The sequence below is a fragment of the Pipra filicauda genome, unplaced genomic scaffold, assembly GCF_003945595.2.
Source record: "Pipra filicauda isolate LSUMZ 115617 unplaced genomic scaffold, ASM394559v2 scaffold3_size10097308_pilon, whole genome shotgun sequence".
NCBI lineage: Eukaryota > Metazoa > Chordata > Aves > Passeriformes > Pipridae > Pipra > Pipra filicauda.
This window is the reverse complement of record NW_024104532.1, coordinates 8,452,874-8,476,668: the sequence shown is the minus strand read 5'-3', so window position 1 is coordinate 8,476,668 and position 23,795 is coordinate 8,452,874. Positions and strand designations below refer to the sequence as shown.

General features: G+C 40.4%; 1 protein-coding gene across 3 annotated transcripts in view; it reads left to right on the top strand.

Annotated features, from left to right (window-relative positions):
* The window catches only part of SLIT3 (slit guidance ligand 3), a 479,094-nt gene that overhangs the window by 362,112 nt on the left and 93,187 nt on the right, over window positions 1-23,795 (top strand). For all 3 annotated transcript variants that reach the window (XM_027722165.2, XM_027722164.2, XM_039385199.1), the window contains 6 exons: window positions 1,334-1,484; window positions 2,675-2,749; window positions 10,538-10,681; window positions 13,236-13,379; window positions 17,777-17,940; window positions 20,167-20,299. In XM_027722165.2, the coding sequence (XP_027577966.2) occupies window positions 1,334-1,484; window positions 2,675-2,749; window positions 10,538-10,681; window positions 13,236-13,379; window positions 17,777-17,940; window positions 20,167-20,299 (811 nt within the window). The remainder of the gene's footprint in view (window positions 1-1,333; window positions 1,485-2,674; window positions 2,750-10,537; window positions 10,682-13,235; window positions 13,380-17,776; window positions 17,941-20,166; window positions 20,300-23,795) is intronic.

Below are 23,795 nucleotides of genomic sequence, written 5' to 3'. Positions count from 1 at the left end.
TGAAGTCAGACTTTGGATGTATAATTTACAAAAAGCACGAAAACCAGCAAAGTATTTAACACCACTGAAGTGGTGAAGTACAGAGCTGTATGTCAAGTTTCTCACAATCCAGTTTGGAATTACAAAACTAAACCAAAGCGTGTCTGTGGAATCAGAATGTTAGATTGCCTGTAGAATTGCTTGTTTTCACTGCATCGCTCTGTGGAGGTAATGTGCAACATAAATTAAAAGAATAGTGGGTTTGGGCAGCTTCTTTTTTTCTTTCGGAAAATAGTATGTGGTCATAAAGTGAGCAGTGGAGTATTTATCAGTCTGGGAAGGGGAAGCAGGTGATGAATGTCATCAAATCTCTAAACCCAAATTTCAGCTCAGGTTTAAGGTTTTATTGATGTTTTTGGGTTCTTAAATAATCTGCTCAGCCTCTCCCCGAGAAAGCCTTGCAGTTGACTGTTTAAACTTTGGAAAAGAAATACTTCTTGGTAGTTACAATCACTGGGTATTTCACAAGGTTGCTGAGGCAATTCTGGTGCTTCCATTATGAAATACGAAGTGCGTGGGCAGGAATTGCATGGCAGGGGCTTGGCAACACTTTGCTTACATACACATTTATTAATATTCCTGGTTCCTTGAAGCACTGAGATCGAGTTTCCAACCTGCTGTTACTAAATGAGAAAAACCAAACCTGAAAAGGACAGATTAGTTCACTGAGCCTAATTGGAAAAGCATTTCATTAGAATGGGTCAAAAACCTAGTCAAAGAGGTCTGGCAATCATGGAGTAATGGTACATCAGGGAGTGTTTCTCACTAAGTATGGTCTACCCGTTCCTTAATTAAAATGAAAATGATTTAAACTCCTATTACTTTCCTTCGCTGTTTGTTTAACATAGTTAATAAAGGTATCTAATTGTTGGAAAACTGACAAGGTTCTCTAATAAAAGGTTGCTCTCAAAAATAGCTCTGATAGCTGAGGTCTGAACATTTGGGGCTTTTTAATGACATCTTTAAAAGTCTTTTGTCATTTGAATTCTTTCATGAGATGCCTTTTCCCTGTTGCTGGACTAATTTCCAAATGGGAAACAGTGTCTTTGCTGGAAAATACCTTAACAGGTAGGTTTGTTAGACAAGGAATTAATCTGTCAGGGACAGAGTGAAAAAACAGAGGCTAGTCTTGGGATTTTAAAAACTGCTGAGCAGAATTCCTTGGCAAGCATTAAAATTGTGTGCAGGAGCTGGGAGCTGACAGGAGGCAGTGCTGAGGACAGATTCCATAAAACCTCTGATCGCCGCAGTTATCAGCAACTGTTTGCTGGAATATGTTTTCCTTTCGTTGCAGGGTCAGAGGATTACAGAAGTAAATTCACCGGGAAGTGTTTCATGGACCTCGTGTGTCCCGAGAAGTGTCGCTGCGAGGGGACAATCGTGGACTGCTCCAACCAGAAACTCACCCGGCTGCCCGGCCACCTCCCCGAGTACACCACTGACCTGTGAGTGGGGCTCTCCAGGGGGTGCTCGGCTTTCCTGTTGGCTTTCCTACTTCTAAAGGCTGTGAAAGGGGCTCAAATAACCGAAGGCACCTCCTTCTCTATCCTTATATGAAAATGGGGAAGCACTACAGCCTCAATTCCTGAGCGTTCGTGCCAGCGGTGGGATGAGGGAGGAGCCATGGCCCTGTGCACCAGCCAGGTCCTCTGAGTGTCCTCCTGAAGTGCTGTGGTTCCTTTCCACTCTACCTTGGAGTCCTCTCTATTTTACTTTTGTCTCTGGTCATTTTTATTTAAGAAATGGTTTAACCCTTTTTGAGTAAACCTGTGATCAGGAGCTTGTTCCATCTCAGCAATGCCTGCTACTTGGGTGAAATGGCCCTCAGTAAAATTAATCTATTCTTAAGATGCAAGTAATTTTATGAAATTTATTTGCTTTTTGAGATTCTTCAGAATTCTAAGCATAATATACTGCTAAAGAGAGTCTGAGAAAACATGTTTGTTACTTAGTAACTGAAGAATCTGGTTATTTTCTTGCATTAGTAGCCCCTTCAAAGAGAATTTTCTTTTTGTGTTAGCATTGTATTTATTCTACTTATTCTGCTTAAACCCCCATAAAAATTTTTGGTCTGCGGTTAAGATAGAAAATTATGAGAGACCTCCAGAAACACAGCAAAGACTCCCCATAGCAAAATGGAGCTACATGTAATCAGAGAAAGAATTTTACATCCCAAGCCTGCCAGGACAGGGGCCTTCACATTCATTTTGAAGACCAGTAGACTTCGACAGGAAAGGACCTAAAATCAGATCCCTTCTGTTTGCATGGCCCACCTCTCCAATTGCATGTCTTGTGTAGCAGAATGCTGAGGGAGATTCAGTCACGCAAACAAGGTTGTTGTGTAATGGATAAGGTCAATAATTCCTTATCCCCTTCGTTGGAAGATGAAGCCATTCTGACACTGTCCTTTGGCATTACACTCTTAAAGGCATCCCAAGCTTTTACTCAAGATTCTCTTCTATGTTCCCTTCCCTTCAAAGCTAAACTCTTTTAACTGCAGGAGCCTGAGAGAAGTGGCAGACAGTGCCTTGCTTAACAAAGGTCATGGTTCTCTGTGTAGCAGCCCCGTGTGGCACAGAGATATCTCTGCAGACATCTGTGAAGCTCTAAATACCTCTCTGTTTGTTCCTGTCAGGCGCCTGAATGACAATGACATTGCTGTTTTGGAAGCCATTGGGCTCTTCAAGAAACTGCCCAACCTCAGGAAAATGTAAGTCTGAGTTTCTTGCTTGTCTGAATGCACACTGCCTTGGGTTACAAGGAAGGAGGAAGGGATGCTTTTTTACAGGTCACTACAGCAGTAGTAGAAATCCCTTTTTTAATGTGAGTTTAAAGAAACTGGGTGAGTTGCCTCCTAGATGGATAGACACAGTTAAACCACACTGACAGATGCAGATCCCTAGGCTGACATGTCATTATTTCGTTGGGCTATAATTCTTAAAGTCTTTGAATCATAGGGACTGACAGGAATTCTGTCCCAGAGTTTATTCAGATAAGCTTATTGTTAGAGAGGGCTACAAAGCTTAGCATTTTGGTTTTGTCTCTCGAATGTATTGCGTGACTCCAACTGGTGTATTTTTTTCAAATAGTCAAAGGAAAATGATATTACAGCATATAGATGATGGCAGCTTCATTCAGTCATCATCGTTTTAGAGAGGAGAATCAATTAGCAAACTTAGAAATCAGTCATTCAAATATATTTGTGTAATTCTGTTGACAGCCTTCGGCCTGGCACTGTGCAATATATATATTTAATAAGAGGTGTGTTTTGGGAAGAGGATAATAGGTTAGATGCCTCCTGATAGTCTTCAAAATGGATTTTTTTCTGAAGTTATTTAAAGTTTTAACCCTATGCTAATGTCTCATTTAACTGTTTACTTTAGTAAGATTTTATTGCCTGAATCAAAGTAATTTAGGGTAACCAACCAAGCCAGGCTTGCTGTTCTGCATTCATTTCACGTGGTTTCTGCCATCTGGAGCTTCCCAGCCATTTGAATCCATGTGAGATCTCAGGGGCCTTGGAGGCAACTGTAGTGGGGTTCTTTTGTCTGTCTTATTTCTGCAAGAGTTTCAGGTGCAGCACTGCAAGTTTGGGAGGGGGATTATATTTGTGCAAGTAGAGACCACCAGACTTGGGGAATTAATCATAAACATTAACCTTGTATTTTGTGAATGATCCATAATTTGTAGCTGCAGTGCTCTTAGGAAAAGTTGTTGACATAGTTGAAGTGCTCTGTTCCCTCTATAAGGAGACAGTAAATGGCAATGAAAAATGCATGTTATATAAGTGTATACACAAACTGGAGAGCATCTGTCCTCATCAAACCTTCAGGATTCATGTTTGGAAAATTGGAGAGGTGTGATAGCTGGAATAATTTCTTTGGGTTTATTTAAAACTTACTGCAGGCCAGTTATGGTGTTGTCCTTCCTGTTCCCACCCATCACTCAGGGATGCCTTGATGGGTCTGTATTGTGAGGCACAAATGCAGCATGAAACTGCTGTGGGAGTTCTTTTAACAGTTTGTTTCCTGTGGAAGAATTTTTTATCTGCCCTTGGTAGGTGCTGAGAGCTGAGGTGTGCAGGCACAGCTCAAACACGTGCCAAAAACAAGTCCCACCCTACACCTCAGAAACAGTGTCTCTCACTCTGTGTGGCAGGAATGTGGTTCGTGTGGTCTTAATTGGGTCTTATTGCTGCTATTAAATTAAAGAGGAAGAATATTAATCCAACCCCCATTTTTTAGTGTGTATAAGGGACAAGACACTTTACCATTATTTGATTGACAGTATTGACTCTGTCTCATCCTATTCCTTGTGTGTTCAAGTGTTAAAGGCAAACAGCAGGTGGAGGAATCTGTCTGGAAACTCCACTGCTTCCTAGGCTTAAGAAGACAGCTCAGAGCTTTGCAGTGGCAGAACATTTGCCTAAATCCCATTTTTCTTTCTTTTTTCTTTATTTTTTCTCTGTAATACTCTGTTGTCTGAAATTAATCTGAACGTCTGGAGTATGGATATCAGAATGGGTATTTGAATCCTTGCCCTGCAGTTGTCCTTCAGTTTAGAACTAGTGACAGATCCGTGTCGAGGAACTTTGCCAAGAAACACCATTTGAGAGTGCCATGGTTCCACTGGGGCTGGTACAGCTCCAGCATAATTCCAGAGAGAGGGGAATTATCTCTGCCTTCCTCTTGATGGGTGTTTCATCTTAGTGCCTCCCCATCTTACATTATGCTTGTGTAGCTTTGGTTTATAACATGAACACCTTGAGATAGTTTGTAAATTGGACCCTAAGAAGGATTCAGACTTTGCTTGTGTTCTCACCTTTGTCCTTTTGTCCCTCGAGCTCCATCAGGTGTCCATGTCTGTATGTGTGTTGTGGCATACAACAGTCTCTTGGGTTTTCCAGTAAGATTTCAAAGGGAAGTAGTCATAGATTTGGCATTGAGATAAGATTATCTTAGTTTTGAGATATACAATATTTTTATTAGCTTTATTTCCTGGTAAAGGTGAGCTTCCTTCTTTTGTTCAGAATAAAAAAGAAAATAAAAAGTGTCCACCTCTAAACATGAGGAGGACATCTGACAGTTCGTTGTTTTAAATCTTGTCTATGTCATAAAGCAAACATGAAAAAAATAAAAAGGAAGTGTCAGACCACCTCTGCAATAAGTGGTACTGCCAACCCCACCTCTGATATGTAGCTGTAGTGATGCAATTTGTCTGTAAATAGTCCTCCTAAGCTGAATCTTATTGTATGATGTGACAGCCCAGGATTTAATACATTTTAATGCAAACCAAAATTGAATTCCTGATACAGAAATATAAAGGTCAGCGATTCATAATGCAAAGTGTTACCACATTTTATTTAGGAATCAAATAGCTAAAATTACCCTGCTGGTTTTTAAAAGGTTAACACGTCTGCGTGTGGCTTTGAAAAAAAAATCAACAATAATTAGCTGCAAAATCTCATATGCATAATGCTATTTTCCTAACCTAAAGTTGAATTTGTCTTTATGTGTGATGCTTTTTACAGTAGAATAAAAAGGTTGATGTAGTTTCTTCTAGACAGATTTAGCCCAGTCCAGAAGTAATTTACTGGGTTCTCCAGTGAACTGTTTGTTGCTTTCATTGCATTCTTGCCACATTGCCTCACCTCACCTTACAAGTGTAAAGGGAAGCCTTGTCTCTGAAAGCTGAAGTCCCATTACAGTCACTTCCAGGCTCCAAGGACTGTGCCACTAGTATTTTGCAAGGTGGTTAGAAAAGAGCACTTTGAGTCTGCTTAAAGTGCAGGAGAAATACGAGGATGTGTTTCTGAGCATTTGAAGAGTGGGAGCAGCTCCATGACTTGGATTTTTGGGGGTATCCTATCCCCGTGAGGTAGAAAGGCTCCAGGACCAGCCCTGGGAGCTGGAAGCTTCTGCCTTTCACAGGTGATTATGTTTCCAGTGGGAGATGTTCTCACTCAGCACAGCAAGGTCTCTTATCAGGGAGGGTGAGGGGAGACATCACCATCCACAAGTTTGGACTTTCGCTTGCAGCAAGTACCAAATTCAGGATGAAGCAAATGCTGGGGACCCCACAACTCCCCAGGACTACCTCAACTTGTTACTCAGAGAAAAAGCCCTCCAGTGCTTGGGGACTCCCATGGCAGTGGAAGCCTGGAAGGGTCTTCTGGCCACAGCAGGCAGGTTCAAGCTCCAAAACCCCCTGGGAACCCAACTCAGAGGGAGCAGAGATACCCTTGCTGGCTGAAATGGGGTGCTGACCCACAGAGAGGCTGCAGCCCCCAGATGTCATCTCATCTCCAGAGCCTGCCTGTGCCCAGAGGAAATCAGTGGGACTGACCATTCCCACTGAGATCCCAGCAGCTGTTTCAGGGGAAAAAAAGTCAGCAACGAGCTCAAATTCAAAATAGAAAGGTGAACTGCCACACTTCATGCAGTGCTGGGGAAAAAGGGGACTGACCTCTTTTTTTGAGAACAAGAGCAATAAAAAATATTTACCTCAAAAACTGAAAGGGTCATCTAACAGTTCATTCTGTTAAGTCTTGCTTAGTTACAAAGTGAACATATAATATGGTCTTATAATAAGAAGTGTCAGGCTGTCTTGGCAATAGCTGGTACTGCCAACCCACCTCTAGTATGTAATTGCCTTTGGAAGTTTAATGTGTAAGTATTTCTGCTGGATTGAATTGTATGGAGTGTCAGACAGTGTCAGACCAGGATGTGAAGCATTTTACATGTCAAATAAAATTGAATCACGATAAAGTTTGCAGACATGAAGTCAGTTTTGAAACCAGAATCTCAAGTTTCTCGGGGAGGCAGAAGAAGTTTGTGTCCTTGGAAAAAGATGTTACCTGGTGTTTTTTCCCCTGAGTGTGAATTTTGCTGTGGCAAATGAGGTTGCAGTCAGCTGTCACTTGTTATACAGAAACAGGCTTTATTTTCTGGAAATCATATTGCAGAGTGTGTTGTGGTTTGTGGCATTTGGGCTCATCGTGTGCCTCCCTTTTTCTTCAGTGAGGCCATCAATCTGCTCTGCTGAATGACTGTAGGAGTGTCACTGGGTGCAATTCACTTGTCTCTCTGTAGTATTTAAGATTTTCAGTGCCATCCTGCTTCTGAAAACAGCTCACACTATAAAAACCAGCCAGACTGTTGGTAAAGTCTGTAAAACCTTCTCAGCATCCTCCTGAAGAATGCAACAGCACTGGGCTTTTCCTCCCAGCAAATACTTGAAGATTCCAATCACATCACCAGCAGACAGAAATATCCTAGGGAAATCCCACTTGGAACAGGCTGTTTATATGATAAAAATACAGGGTTTGAGGTGAGACCAAGCAGAGCCTTTGCACTCCTCTGGATAGGAAGGTGTGTCAGTAACTCAGCAGTGAACAGCACCCTGGAATGTTAGCATTAACCCAGCAGGTACAGCAGGATTGCTTCTGTTAAGTCTGAATAGAATCCGGCTTGTTCTGTGTTGAAGTTATGAGATCAACAGAAATAATATTATTATAAACTTTAGCCATAAATTAAATGAAATCTGACTGAAAAGTGAGCTGTGTGAACAATGTCACCTTGATAGCTTCTTGATCTGTTCATTTCCTTTTCACAGCCCCCCATAAAGTAGACCCAGGCTTTCTGAAAATTTATTTTGACCTCTTGCCCAAAATAAAAGTCTGGAAATAGGATTAAATGTTATCACCAGGGTAAATCAGGGAGCCCTTACAAAAAGCCTTCTTGAGTGACCAGGTTGACTATAGGCTCCCATTTGGGTCCTTCCAGAGGGCAGGAATCTCCAAGCTCAGTTTCTTTTCCATTGTCTTCCAGTATTTCAAGAAGAATTCCTTATAGAGGCTTAGTGTTGCAAGAGGATAGGGCTTTTCTAGAAGTGGGAGTTTGCTATTAAGTCTGTCAGTAGCTTTTTTCTGATAAAACAATTCCTTGTCAAATGTGATGATCACATTTGGAAGATTCTTTTAGGGCTGGGAAGGACAGAATTAGAGGTCTCTGAGTTGCAGAGCAAGTAAAGTTTTCAGTGCTTTCATTTTCAAACTTTGTACCAGCTGATTATTTTGCTGGCATTCTAGACTTAAAAGTGTGTGATTTCTCATGTTTATTATTGTAGGTGTTCAGACTTTAGGAGGAAACTTTTTTTTTTGGTGAATGAGTGTTGTCATCTACCTTTTTTTTTTTTTTTTTTGGTTGCATTCTGATATGGGGAAACTTTAATTCAGGACGACAAATAACAAAATCCAGGCTGGCAGAACATCTGCTTTGACAACACTCCAAGCAGGATTGCAGGGAAGTGTCATCTTTGCCTATTCATTATTGCAGAGCTTGTCTTTCCTCTGCATTGCAACTTTGATTTCACTGTAGCATTTAATCTCGGATTTTCAAGTCTCTTGCATGGGAAAGGTATATATAACTGGCTTCTCCTGAGACTGCTGGCATATTTTTGGACAATTTTGTGTTGCTGAAAGGATCAGGCATTATTAACTCAAAGGAGTGAAGTTGCCTATCTGCAGAAGTTCTTTGGCAGCAATTAAAATTCAGATGGTTTGCATTGTATTAAGGTGCCAGTTCCCTTGCAGATGGTGACCAGCTTTTGTCTCCAAGATTTACTCTTTTTTGCCTTCAGTATCTAACAGACCATTAAAATCACACCCATGTTTTAATACATGCAACTAAATATCTTTTAGATGGTAAAAAGTAACTGATAAAAGTTTATAACTACAAGTGTAGGTCAGTGTGCAATCTGTGACTTGAAAGTCAAAGTCTGTCTAATAAAGTAACTCGCCCTCTCTTCCCACCTCAAACATTTACTTATTTATTCATTCATTTTTGTGCAAATATGCATCGTGGCATGATCTTTACCAGGAAAGAGATCTTTGGGAGCATTTATTTATGCCAGCGTTCAAAAGAGTTGCTGAGCTATAAACATTTCCACCAGAGAAATAGCTGAGCCCCAAAATTAAATGCATATGTCAGAATATCCTTCCTTGACTTGCTCTGACACTGAACATAAACTCTTCATGTGAGCGTTAGCACAAAGAACTAAACTTCTGGAAAGCAAAATCTGCATGTAAGTATTTCTGTATGGTTTTATGTTATTTTTGGCTGATTGCTGGCGTGCTCCTATTCTTTGTGATCACAGAATGCACAAGAGGTGATGGGCCACATGCTGTAGGGCCCACTCTCTGACAGTCATTCAGCAGACATAAACCAGTGTACTCCAGTTTCCCACATGAAACGTATCTCCAAGACTCAGTTTCTTTTTTTTTTATTAAGTGATGACTTCTGCAAAGAGCAAGGCCCATATTATTTCTATCTGAGGCCAAGCTGTCTCTTGCCATGTCTTCTGTCAGCTTTTATCCCAGCAAGATTCCCAGTTCTTCTGAGCAGAGTAGCCCAGGTGTTAATCTGATACCTTGTCATTTGTTTTATATCACCTGGAATTGGATTTTGAAACTATTACTCATGCTGTGTGTGTACTGGGATCATTTCTGGAATAATGTGCTGTTCAGTATGAATAATGGTTTTGGAATTTGGCATCTTCTTGGGAGCAAGAACACATCTTGCACTTTCCCTTTTTTTGTTGTGGATAGTGAAACAGAGAGTAGTGTTTCCTGTCATAAACCTAAACTAATAGGATTATTCATCATAATCTATACAGGACATCATGGGAGATACTTGAAGGACTGAGGCCCAGAGTTTTAATGTCTTTAAGGCCTTCTATATAAATGTTTTAAATAATTAAATGCCATTTATTTTTATGCATCTCTAATGGCACTTTTATCATTCAGAAATTGTCTGTTCACCGGGGTTTTCACAAATATGAAATATTCAAAAGATTAATTTTGCATTTCAGCAGAACTTCATTTGACTTTGTAGATCAAAGTTTTCCAATGTTGATCTATAAGCAAACATCTTGAGGTGGTATAGGCAGAGTAAATACTTAGAAAATAATGCTGTATATTGCAGTGGCTGTGAATTGACAGTTAAGTGACACTCATTTCATTTTGACTGGCAGCATTTGATTTAAGTGCCTGGGAGTTCATGAGTGCACATACTAGAATTTGTATCAGATGCATTAAATAAAAGTGGTCTATATTTCCACGTGTGACACAGTTTCAATGGTAGTAACATTAACTGATTCTTGCCAGATGAGAACACAGTCCCAGGCTTTGTCCATACCTTCATGGACATGAATCAGATGTTAGAAACTCTCACTTATTATATCTCAGAGACCTGTATAAGAAAGAACCACATGAGGTGCTAAAGAGCTGGTAATTCCATTAATTTAAATTATCTTGATGTATCTGATATAACTGTGCTTTTGATGCGGTTTCTGGATACTCTCCTTGCTGAACGAATATCTCTTTAGATAACCACTAAAAGGCATAAATTCCTCCTATCCTCCTCCTTCCAGTGTGGTGATGTATGTTTGGAATGAAACACCACTAATTTTCTCATTGTGACTGGTCGTGTCCTTCCAGAAACCTCAGCAACAATAAGATCAAGGAGATCCGAGAAGGCGCATTTGATGGAGCTTCGGGAGTGCAGGAACTGATTCTGACAGAGAACCAGCTGGAATCAGTGCACGGGAGGATGTTCAGAGGCCTCACAGGGCTCAAGACCTTGTAAGTGCAAAGATGTGTCTTTGTTCCTTTCTAAGTGCACTGGGGCTGCTCGAGGTCAGTGATTCCTGCTGAAATACCTGTTACTAGACAACAAGTGCTGCTGCTGGGTCTTGCAGCAAGGTTATGAAGTCTTCAGTTTATTTCTAGTTCTGGGCAGGTTTGAGATTTATCTGCTATTTCTGTGAAATAAACAGATTTTCAAGAATTTCAGCAGCAAAATGATGGTGAACCTGGCGTGTGCCAAATCTGTGTGCTTGTAATCGTTTAATACTTCTACTCTTTTGTTCTTTCCTGTGGAAACAAGGCACGTGGGACTGTGTGCTCTCTATTAGTCCATCCTCCCATTCCTCCTCCACCCAAATTGGAATTGTTGATCTGCTTTTGAAAAGCCTCATAGTGGGCTAGGAGCTGACAAAGGTAGTGGGCACTCACTCTAAAGTGAAAAGTACCTCTCTTGCATAGTCTGCCCTGCTCTAGGAAGCAAGCACCTGACCAGGTGAGGTCAGTAAATAGACTTTAGGAATCAAAATGCAATTAAAATCTGCAGTTTATTCATTAGCCACAAATGCTTCTTATGTTGCAAGGTATGGCATAATTAATTCAGCCCTTAGTCAAGCATAAAAAGAAATTCAAGTTTCATTTCAAGGACTTTGGTCTGTAATGACAAATATGGAACTTTTGCTGTTCCTTTAACATTTTTTTTTTGTGGTTACAGCCATCTGTTCTTTAATTTCATGTATGCACTTTACTAAGGGATTTGAAAATACTGCCCATAGATATTAAATTAATTTTTATGCCGTAAAGCAGCCCGTGGCAGTGCTCCTAAACAAAATTCAGCATTTTTTAATAAAAAGATACTTAACATTCAAGCTATCCTGCTGACCTGACCTACATTTCCCCCAGCTGATAAAGCAGTCTAAATATACACAGCATGATATGAGGATCTGTGAGTATAAGTTTTCTTTCAGGAAGGGCACACGGTGCATGGTGAACCATGATATGAAACCAAAGGGTTTGGCTTGAGGGGCATATATTGCTATCCATTAATTGACTTTCTTTCAGCATTAGAATAGTAATCTGCTGCAAAGGGGCCACATTCATGAGGGTCATGGTCCAGTTTTTATAAAAGACTGAAATGTAATAAATCACTGTGCAAGGTATTTTAGTGTCCAAATTTGGCCTTCCCATCTTGCAGTTCTGCGTTACCTACAGAGCTGGGGAAATGTTTCCTACTGAGGGCCTTACTTCCCTCATTTACTGCCTGTTCGTTGTAGAGTTTGTGGTCTTGACCTGGCTTTCAGACAGCTTAGTACTCCACCTGTCAGGTGTGTGTCTCTGTGCCCTGTGAGTCTTTCCTGACACAGTTTCACCCCAGCTGCAATCCCAAAATTACTGAGACCGCAGTGCCTCTGATGGTGACTGTACACAGAGAGCAGTAATGCAACAGCAGCATCATGTTCAGCCCTCAAACATGATGGCCCTGAGTTTTTTCCCAGCCATGTTTAATCTCTGTTTGGTATTTTTAGGTATCTCTGATGTAGCATTTAAATGCCCACCTGGCAGACACCAATCTGAGATTTAAATCCAGACTCCTCAGGGAGCCTGAATTTTTGTTGTCCGCTGCATGAATTTGATACCAAGATGTTTAAGCTTCCTCAATTTGGAGGATCAATTCACTGGAACAGCAGCATGAGCTGCATGTATTTTGTGGATTTTTGCTTTAATTACTGAATAATTTCTCACCTAAGTAGGAGAATCACAACAGTGCAGTGGTGTTTACAGACCCAGCTATTGATTGGCACACAGTGTAACAAATACACATGAGCCTTTTTTGCGATGGAGTGAAACAAGATACTCCAGTCTTTCAGATTAATTGGGCTCTATCGTGGAGTTCATTGTTACCATAACAACTCCGAGAGATGTATCTTCCAAAACACAGCACTGATTCATCTGGTACAAGCACTGAGCAAAAATCATTTTATAGGATGATTACTGTTTTTCATCTTCTCAATTAATGATGATAATGACATTTCAGAGCTTGTGCTAGGTCTGGGAATCTTTCCTAAGCTATTCCTTGATTTCTGCTGAGGATGCTGTTCCCTTCCATACCCTTGCAGTGTGGATTACAAAAAACACCCATGATAGTAGCAGAAATAATGCAACTAATATTGTTATTGTCACACACTTCTGGGAGTCTTTCTCAATTGAATTCTGAAATATGTCCTGACTTATGATTATCCTGACTCTTGATATTTACTAAATTGAGCCTTTAATTTTTATTTCAAGTTTGTCACTAGTCATAACTGTAATTACATACTGCATTCAGATATGGATCTCCCCATCAGCTTCTAATGTTGTGTGGAAGAGATGTGTTTTAAATTCATGAGACCATGTTTACATGAATCTAGCCCTCCTCTGGCTGTGTTCTCCTTCAGCAGTCAATAAAAACACAGTGCTTTCCAAAGCCTCTTTTGATGCCCTTGGTAAAGGACCTCCTATCCTGAAATTATACCCCCTTCCAGTAGTTCCTAATTCCCTGTTTTAATCCTTGCAGGATGCTGAGGAGCAACTCTATCAGCTGTATAAACAACGACACCTTTGCTGGCCTGAGCTCAGTGAGGCTCCTTTCTCTGTATGACAATCACATCAGCACTATCACCCCTGGAGCCTTCAGCACGTTGGTCTCCTTGTCTACAATGTAAGTCATCTTTTTATGGCATGAACATGCCATGCTGCTGTTACTCTGTGCTTCCCTTTTGAAAAGACAACCTTGCAGTTTGTATCGAAAACCTTATTTAGGGAAAGAAAACTTTGTCCCAGGTTTGGGGGATACAAGGTGTGATTTAGAAAAACATTTGAATTGCTTCAGCTGGAGTGGCTGAAAACACTTGGAGGCTGGCAGCCTCAGGCAGGATGACTGTGGGTTTTGCTGTGTCACAGCCCAGTGCAATGTGCAGTAGAAGTTCACATAAAACAACCTCTGCAGATTCAGAAAGATGTAGCTTATCATACACTTCAACTCCCTGAAGCTGCTTTGGTTTCAGTAGAGTCTGATTTTGTGAGAACAGCTTTCTTGGATTTCAGTTAAATTAGTTAAATATCAGAAGAAATCTACTAGCTAATGCCTAGATTTTTAGAACAGCTGAAGAACACAAAACAATCAAATCTTATTGAATGTGAATTTGAAAATCCCAACCCAAGCTTTCTGTTAATTCTCTTCTCATTCCTCCTTTGGAGTATGTCCCATGTTTCTTATGTACTTTTAAATGCTTTTTGTAGTGTGTCCATTTTAATAAAGTGCAGACTGATAAATATGGAAAGAAAGTCTGCCCTTTGTTTCCAGCTGTGAGTGGGGACCCTGGTGTTGCTGTTAATGGAAGTTGTCTGTCCTGAAAATACTGCCTAATTGTCCAGTCAAAATAAACTAGGGGTGCTATTGCATTTCAGCTTTGGAAAGCATTCTCCATCATGTTTGGAGGAAGAAAGAAGTGTTGAATCTCAGCTACTTTGTTGCTCACACTTTTCATTTTGTTGTTATAACTTTTCACCAGAAAATCAGTTATCATTTTGGCATTAGCTCCGTGCAGCATAAGGAACACAGACTCTTCATCCATTTACATTGTGTAATCCCAAAAGTCTCCTTGAAACTGATGGACACAAAGAGAAAAACAACCAGATTGTTTTTACTGACTGTTTTCAAGTCACTGGTCAAGGCAAGTGGTACTTGCTGAAAGCTTGTTCTCACTGTGCTGCAGGCAGTGCCTGCTCCTTGTACAGTTGTCTCTGTGCTTCCTTCCGTGATTCCTTTTGTACTTGGGACTCTCTGAGTCAGTCTGTAAAGTCTTGCATAGAATTGTGTTTGTCATGTTTTGTTAATAGCCTATTTTCTTATTTTTGCAGCTGTGGAAAAGAGATTGTTGCACTTTCTAGCAAGAGCAATTAAAGCTGCTGCTAATTAGAATGCATTGCTTTGGCACTGACTTGTAATCCTGTTGGTTCCTGGCTGTGTCTTGATGAAAAAGTTTGTTCTTTGACACATTTTCATTCTGTATTTGATCTACAGACAGAAGAGGTGTGCTTTTGACTTCTTTAGACATTGGTTTAAGGCTATAGTGATTTTTCACATATAAAGGCAAAATTCAGCTGTGTTCATTTCCCAGCAGTTCTCTGTTGTAGGTGGATATATTAGATGACAACACTGCTGAAGTTTGATAGTATGACTGCTTTTCCTGTTCAGCCCACACTCTGGGAGTTAATTGGGTATTGTAATGACTTTATTTTTATGTCTATTGATATGAGCCAAAAATTCATGCAAAATTCCATTTCCATTTTTATATTGGCATACTTACAGCACTAAAAAATATTGCTCCTTTTGTTCTTACTCTTTGTGACTCAGCCTCATTGATATTCTCAAAACACGGACAGCTCTGACAATAATACCCTGACTAATGGTTTTCAATAGGGGAAGAACATCTATTTTGTAAGTTATTGATAAAAAAATAGCAGGTTTTTATTTTTTATTAGTCAAACTCGCTAGTGTAGCATCTTAATTTGAAGTGTGCTTGCACTTGTGCATACAGAGAGTTCAGTCATGTCTTTCAGCCCTTACACAGCCAAGTGGACATGTTTGCAAGCAGAACTGGTTTTCCATGGATTATTATTCTAATAGGTGCTTGGAGCTAATGCCAGAATGATAACTGGTTCATCAGAATAACATGCCAGTGTTCTAGGATAAACTTAATCTGAATTCCAGAATATATTTCCAGCCTAATTTCAAAAACATCCAAATGTGTTTCAGCATGTTTTTTTAACAGGTCACTAGAATCCATTTAAATAGTTAATATTCTATGGCTTCTTTGCAATTTTGAAGAGACATTTGTAGTAGGATTTGCATATTTTACTCGTCAGGACTTCTATTTCCCCTTGATTTCAAAAATACGTCTGTGTCCTTGAGTAAACACTCTTGAATTTAATGATAGTACAACATCTCTGCTAGGAGTTTGGTTGCTGTATTTCTCTTTGAGTGGTTAAATCCCTATCTTATGTGTAGGAACTGATTATTAATGATGAATTTTTACGTCAGTTTGTCCGCCTGACATTACTGTTGGTGATTTGAGAACTCCACTTGAATAGCCAGGTTGGACAGTAAAGCTTTTGCATATAATCAGCTTTTCCAGACCTTACATTTCAAGCCAGGTAGGGAATCTCTTTTCCCATGTGATACTTTAAAGAGAGCCTTGATCTTACATTTTTATCAAAAGTTGCATCACAGATTTGCCATGGAAAGAGCATTTATGTATAGACATGTATACTGCATTAAAGCAAAAAAATCACTGCTCTGCAGTTGGAAAAGGATGAAATTTAGATGTCACTGAAGTATCAGGAAGGACGTGTGCAATTGCTGACAAGATAAATTTGTTCTTTTTTGCCCGGAGTTATTTGAATTCCAAAATAGCAGATTTGCTTATTTATTAATTTTATGTGTAGCAACCCATTTATTTCTTTCTTATTTCCTAAGAAAAGCATAATCCAAATTCTAACCTAAGGATTTAATGAATTTGTTCATATGTTAACCTGTGTTTGCCAAGAAGAAAATGAGGGTTTGTGGATAGTTACTGCTGCTCAGCTAGCAAGCAGTAGCACATTAAATCAAAGCAGTCTCTCCTCTCTAGACAAGGATAATTACTATTTTTGGAGCATTTTCTCAATTAAATGGTGAAATGTTTCTGAAACTTTTTGATATGTCTCAGTAAGATGCTCTCTGGATGTGCAAAATGTTCTTTACAACCCAGAGCTGCTGGTATTCCAGAAACCTGATTATACACACCTGCTGTTTGTTTCCAATTGTGGCTTATTCAATTCTCGGGATCTGTGTCACGGAGGTAGTTCTGTGAACATGATCTCACTCTCTTCCACCAGTGGAACAAATGGCCTTTGAAGTGTTCGTTGGCTCCCTCAGCGTTGGCGGTTCAGACATTTGGTTCGAGCACTCTGTTCATGCCAAAGTAGATCAGCGTGGAAAATACACAAGGCATCCTGCATGTGGTCCCATTATGGATTTAAAGAAAATGGAAAACAATTCAGAAGGAAAGCAGCTAGAATTAGAGTAGTGCTTTCAGGGCTTCTCTGCACCTTCTGTCTGAGAGCTCCCGTGTAACCTGTTGGTTTTCTCCCCTCTCTGTGGCAGGTTTGAATCCTGCTCAGCCTGAAGCAGGTTCAGTGTTGTTATTACTGAACATTCTGCTGAGTTTTCTGCTCCCCCCAGTTCTCCTTCTCCACAAGGTCCAATAGCCTGTGCTAGATCCATGTGTGTGATTGCAGCAGTGATTGAAATGGGCTGTTCTGCAGTGCCAAGAGCAGCTGTAAATCATATTGTGGCTCTGTGAAGTTGGCCTAGAACCTATAGAATGTAGGAGTTGGTTTGGGTTTGTTTTCTTGCTGCCACACCTCAATGGAGCCATATGTGTTTGTCTTCAGCACTATTGTTTTCTGAAGGGATTGCTTGGCTGAAATCCTTTAGGTTTGTGAAAGTGCGTTGCAAGTGAAGGCTTACAAGATCTTCAGCTACTACACCTGCATTTGAAGTACCTGTTTCTTGGGCCTTATAATTTCTTGTCTCAAAGAAATTCTTGATTTGAAGAAATTTCATTGTCATCTTTCTTTCTGTACTACCAAAATAATTAAACTCTCAGACATATTCATACATGGCATGCAAATTCCATCAGTGTTAGTTTAGATACTTCATTTTCCATGCACAAGCTCTAACAGCTCATTTTTTCTTCCATGAGGCAACCTCAGACTGAGGCTGTTTGTTCTCCCTCTCTCTGTACATAACATAGTCAGCTTCCTCTTTTTTACAAGCGAAACAGTAAGTACTTTGGTTTATAAATATATCTATATATTTAGATATTAATTACAATCCTAGTCCTTGTATAAAACCTACATAGAACTTCCCTGATCTGAAGGATGGAGGAGGGATCTCATAGAAACAGATGGCAGGGAAGAGCTTGGACTTGGAGCCCCTCATCTTTGTGCAGTTATTTCAGTATTTCTGTATGTTCATTTCTAATGCACTCATGTCTTGTTCCCTTGCAGTAATTTGCTGGCCAACTCCTTTAACTGTAACTGCCATTTGGCCTGGCTGGGAAAATGGCTGAGAAAGAAGAGAATTGTCAGTGGAAATCCACGCTGCTTGAAACCCTTTTTCTTAAAGGATATTCCAATCCAAGATGTAGATGTCCAGGACTTCACCTGTGACGGTAAGAAAATCCAATTAATTTTGGCATTTGTGATAATGTTGGCAGCTCTGTGAGAATGTCCCTTCGTGTCAAATAGTACTGCAGGATAAACATTTCAGTTTATTGATGAACAAGACAGCCACCTAGAGATGATCATTGTTCTCTATCAGGAGTTTATTTTTATTCTTGGTTTCCAGTTACTGAATTTATACTATTTGCACCTAAATATAAAAATGAATTTACTATAGACAAATGTTCTGCTTTATCTAATCCTGTGTATAATCCTGGGCCTTCCTTCCACTTCCTTATTTATACACTTAGTTAACACTCTGAAGCCAGTGGGAATGGTGCTTGTTTGGAAAGTCTTTTAGTTTTGGACACTGTTCAGGGTCACCAGTAACAGATATGAATACAGGGAATTAAAAAAAAACCTTAGATATTATTTTAAATGACTCAGTGATGCTTAATACTTTGTTGGGTCTATATTTAAAAGAAAATATCCTGACGTTTCTTTCATTTTCCAGGTAGTTTTTTTGACTTCTGATCAAGCAGATTTTAAAGAAAATAGTAAGGAGAAAATTGCCTGATGACTGCACTGCTAACTTGACTTGTAGCATGTTAAGACCAGATAGGCTGGAGCTGCAGTTAGTCATAGCTCTAAAGAGACCATAAGAGTGATAGAAGTTTCCTACTAAGAGTAAAAATTAATTCCTATCCTAGTGAGCAATCTGGCAACAGGCCCAGGTACTTGGGCTTAGAGCTCAAGGGACCCAAGTTTAGTCATTAAAGAATCATTTACTTTTCGTTTGGGAGGAAAAAAAAAAAAATCCTGGTCCCCAAAATGACATTTTACACTTGGGAGAAAAAAAGAAAAATCCTTGTGCACAAGATGTCATTCCACACATGGGATCTTTCTCTGTCATTCAGTCACTCAGAGCCCTGAGGAATGAAAGGTAGGTGGTGGCAGGGTGTGAAATGCAGAACACAGGGGAAAATTAAATATGCTGAAAAAAACGTGCTCTTTCTGCAGGTTTGTGAAGGACTTTGAATTTTGTTTCCAGTCATTAAGCTCAGCTGGGGAGAAAAGTTTAAAAAAAAAAAAAAAAAAAAGAAGTCTTCCCTATTCTTCTAAAGGCTGGTGGTGCCTCCCCAGCCCTCTGAATGCAAATGACTCCCTACCCGTGCAGTTCGGGGTCATCCTGTTATCTTCTGTCAGGGCTTCCAGTCTTATTCTTTAATCTCAGTGCTTGTGGGTGCCTCCAGCAGAGAGAAGAAAGGAACAGATCTGCCTCAATTAGTCCTTGCATCAGTTAAAAGGCAGAGCCAGGCAGCACACAACAAGGGCAGGCTGTGTGCTCTGTGTCTGTGCTGGGCAGCCCGGGCTGCCTGTGCTCACACACAGTCGTGTGGTTCCTCTCCCTGTCATCCCAGGAATGTGCCACTAAGTGTTTCCTTTCGTGTGCATCGTGATCCTGCACCGTGCATGTGCCTTATGTTTTGCAAAGCCTGTTGCTTTTGGGGAAAATCCATGCTTTAATGTTCTTAGCTTCAAAGACCCGGTTTCTTCTGCAGAAACCCTATTGTTCTTCAATTAAAAGATTTAATCTGCTGTTTATGGACCTTTGAAACCGCTTTTGGAGAAAGTAGGTATCTTTATGTGTGCACAGATGGACTGCCAGCAGTTGGGAGTATTCTGCTTCACGTTGCTGTTTGCCTGGCTATCGTGGTCAAAACCAATGAGGCTTTACAATTCAGATGATAAACAAAGTGCCAGGCTGACTTCAAAAAATAAAAAATAAACATCTAAAAGCTGAATTTTAAAAAAGTCTTCCTAAAGCAGGGTAGGTAGTGAATATCATGTGTCTAGATGAATTTAAGGGCATCTTAAATGACGGTCTTAAGTTCGTTGTAATTCATTAAATTAATGGTTAAGTTCTCCATTTCCTCTGGGACATTATGGGTGGGGGAAGGATTTGGGATTCACAGGACTGATTGGGCTGCAGTTTGCAGAATTACAAAGTAGATTCTCCTTAAGAGTATGGCTATTCAGTTTATGAACTGGTCGTGTTGCCTGAAGAACCTGTATGAAGGCTGACCCAAAACGTTGGATCTCCTTTAAAATGTCGCGATGGTTCCCATGGATTCAGGGGTGCCCCTCCTTGGTCCTTGTCAGTGGCTTTATCTCCAAAGAGCCTGATTTGGGCTGGAAAACTGACTTCCCTGTACTCCACCTCTCTCCCTGTGCAGGTAATGATGAGAGCAGCTGCTTGCTTTCACCTCCTTGTCCTTCCCAGTGTACCTGTGTGGACTCCGTGGTTCGCTGCAGCAACAAAGGGCTGCGGATGTTGCCCAAAGGAATTCCCAAGGACGTGACTGAGCTGTGAGTTACCTTTTACCTCGCCCCTTTCATCAGAAGTTCGTGAAATTACATCATAGGGAGGCTTTGGAGGTCCCTGGGGGGGTTGCCTTTGACTTCAGTGATTTTGTGCTTTGGTGCTTCCCATATGTTCTGACCGTAATTTCTGTACTTATTTGTCCCTTGACTGAATAAATTGCTCTGTAATGGGAACAGGGTTTATCTGTCCTTGTACCCATTAATTCTGGGTGTAGGGAACAAATGCATATATTAGTATCAAGTAATCCTGTAGCACTTCTGCAAAGCCCAAGCTCACAACAGGCAGTTTGAAGGGATGATGGAAATAAGTTCCTGAGTTACGCAGCTGTAAGTTAATTATCCTCTGAGGAGATTAAAAAAGGAAAAAAAAAAAAAAGGAAAAAGAAAGCTGGTGATCGAAACAAGGAATTCTTTTCTCCAAACCTCATGAAATGGCTAAAATAACAGACAATTAGATTATATGGTAAAGTAAATTCATCCTAGTTGAGAACCATCTTCCTTGTTGTCTTTTCATCTACTTTATACTGGATTTTCTGTCCATGGAAAGAAAATACACTGGTGGAACTGCTTGGCTTAAACAGTTGGCAGTAGAAATACTGAGCTTTTCCCCTTTAGGCCCATATTCAAATCTATCTCAGGTGAGCCGTTTCTGAAACTCGTTACAGTCTCATCAACACTGCTATGTGAAAATAATTGGTTGAGTTAGTTGTATGTTCAGTGAATTTTATAATGAATTAAAATCTGATTCTGCTATTTTCTAGTATCTAGGATTATTTTACTCCCTTCACAGTGGGACAATGGGGTTTACACTGTTTTTACCGGTCTTGTAGTCAAATACTGTTGCTGAATGAGAAGGGTACTGGATGTGCTTGTGGTAACTCAAATTAACATGGAAATTTTGCATTAATGAATACATCCTTGGAACACCATTGACCAGGGCATGGTTAATAGTGGTTTGTATTAAAAGCCACATCCTGGCCTGTATTCTCTTATATATTGCCATCAGTGGTAAGAAACCTGCAAGGTGGTTTCTGCTCTGCTCTTGTTCAGGTTTCATTGCATTCAAATGGGACTTGCCAACACTGAGATGTCACAGATGTTACTTTGATTTCCACTGCCACACCGAGGAATTTTTATGTTTGAATTTTGCATATTGAGTTTTACTGATATTATCTGATACACTGACAACGTAACTTTCACAAAAAGAGTGAAATTAATCTCACATTCTTGAAAACTGCTATATTTCTTAACTGTTTCTTGGCAAATGAGGCAATAGCCTGGAACTGAGCAGTTTGAGTTCATAGGAGTTTACGTGACTGTCTTCTTCAGTAGGAACCTCTTGGCTGTGCAAAACTCTAGTGCAGCTTTCTGCTTTCCATCCAGAAATGTGTCAGCAGAACACTGTCAGCCATGGACTGCCTGGCTCTGAATATTTCATGTTCTGCAAATATAACCTTGAATCTGTCCCAGCTGTCTCAAAATTCAATCCTGATCTCACTCTCAACCAACAAAAATTGAGCTCCTTATTTGTATCTATACCAAAAGATGGGCTGCAGGTACTGAAGCAAGAAATTTTATGTGTTTGTGGAAACTGTGACAAGAATGAAATACGTAAATAACAAATAATCAATCTTACTTGCCTCTCTTCTGCATCCAGATTGAGATAAAGATGTTGCCCATCATCTAGAAAGGACTATATTGTGCAGGTTCCAAGTCACCAGTGTGAACTTACACATTTTAATTGTTCTGTGTTTGAGAATTGCCATTGTTGCTGTGATAAACAGTATCCCCTGTGCAACTCCACCTCTTGCCTCATCTCCAGGGCAGCTGGAACCTGGCAGAGAGAACCCATTAACTTTCTGGGCACAGGGTGAAAGAGAGTTATCTTTTTCAATATATTAACACTCCATAAAATAAATAAGTAAAATACCCCCATTTCCTTAGGGCACTCCTAGATCCCTTGAACTGTCTCCTAAGCCTGGAGTATCCTCTAGAAGCTGTTTTGTTTCTGTGGTGGCAGTGGATGACTGTTCAGCACTTGAAACCAGAATGCTGCTGAGGTACCTGTTGCAGATCTCAGTGCTGTTGGATGTCTAGAGGGAGCCACAGCAACCTCCAGGGCAGGGCTGCCTTCACCTTCCTCACTGGTACAGCCCTCAGAGGTGCTCAGGGACACTAAAAACCCTTCCCATGTTGCCACTGCCCCCACTCTCCTTCCTCACTCCCACATCCAAGACCCCTGGGCAGTGTCCTGGGCTCCCTGGGCTCCCACCAGGCACTCGCCCAACCCCACGGTCACTGAGGACAGAGGTGGTGACAAGGGGACAACAAGGACATGAAAACCCTCTTGTCCTGGCAGCCCACAGCCCCCTCCCTGCAGGAGACCTGAGCAGGGATAGGATTCAGGGGAGCATTTTAGTGCAGCTTTTCTGAATGCACCAGCCTGACATCCGTAAACTTCCACTATTGACGTGTTCATTTACCAGGCACATGAATTGCAGTGCTTTTTTATTTAACTGCAGTGGTTTTATACAACATGGCTTAAGGGAAAAGAGCTGCCATGTATCTAGTTAAACCAGTCTGTTGTGGCTGAATACAGCCTTCTCAGAAGTTCTTTTAAATTCTTTTAGAGGTCTTAAAATGGTCTTAAAACAGGAATCCTTTCCTTGTAACAGCTATTAAATAGCAATGTGCAAAACTGAACATATCTCTTGCACAGGCACACAGGGAAAATGTTACCCTTTCTGGGTCAAATTTCACTGTACCTAAGCTCAGCAAAAAAGATCACCAGCAAAGTTTTATTGCATGGTGGACTGGAGACACAGGCTCACTCCTTCCAGCTTTCTTCCAGAGTTTCTGGTTTGGATGTATATGTAGACAAGACATGTGAAAACCATTATCTCCTTCATATTTAGAGCTTGGAATGACAGGAGACATCCCTATGTTTGGTTTGTACCACCCTTGGGAGGAGGGATTACCTTGGCAGGGAAGGCTTCCATCTAGAACAGAGTTGAAAAGATCACTGTCTCCTGGCTTTTCAGAGGAATGATGATACAAGAAATTTCTAATTCCCATTTAGTCCTTCACAAAACCCCATCATCGTGGGCAAGCTTTCTTCCAGCTTCTTGGGAATACGAAAATAATTTGTTGTTTCTTGCAAATTCCTTTGCTGTATATTTACAAACTGCCTGCATTTTTTTCCCCTCACTATTTGCCCTGAAGAGAAGCCTTGGGTTTTTTGACCATACTCAGTTTTCTGGTCCCGATGTTCAGAAGTAAAACGTTCATGCAGTGAGCTGGTTTGGAACTTCACCTCACTGCTGCTTAGTGTTTTAGGCTTTCCTTTTCTTCTACTTTTTTTTCCCAAATCTGTTTGAACCAAGTTTCCCATGCTCTTTTTCCTTTTATGTATTACCTCAGTGTGTGAACACTAGTTTTTTTTTCTTTTCTTCCACAAAAGTATAGTCTATTTCTAATAAAG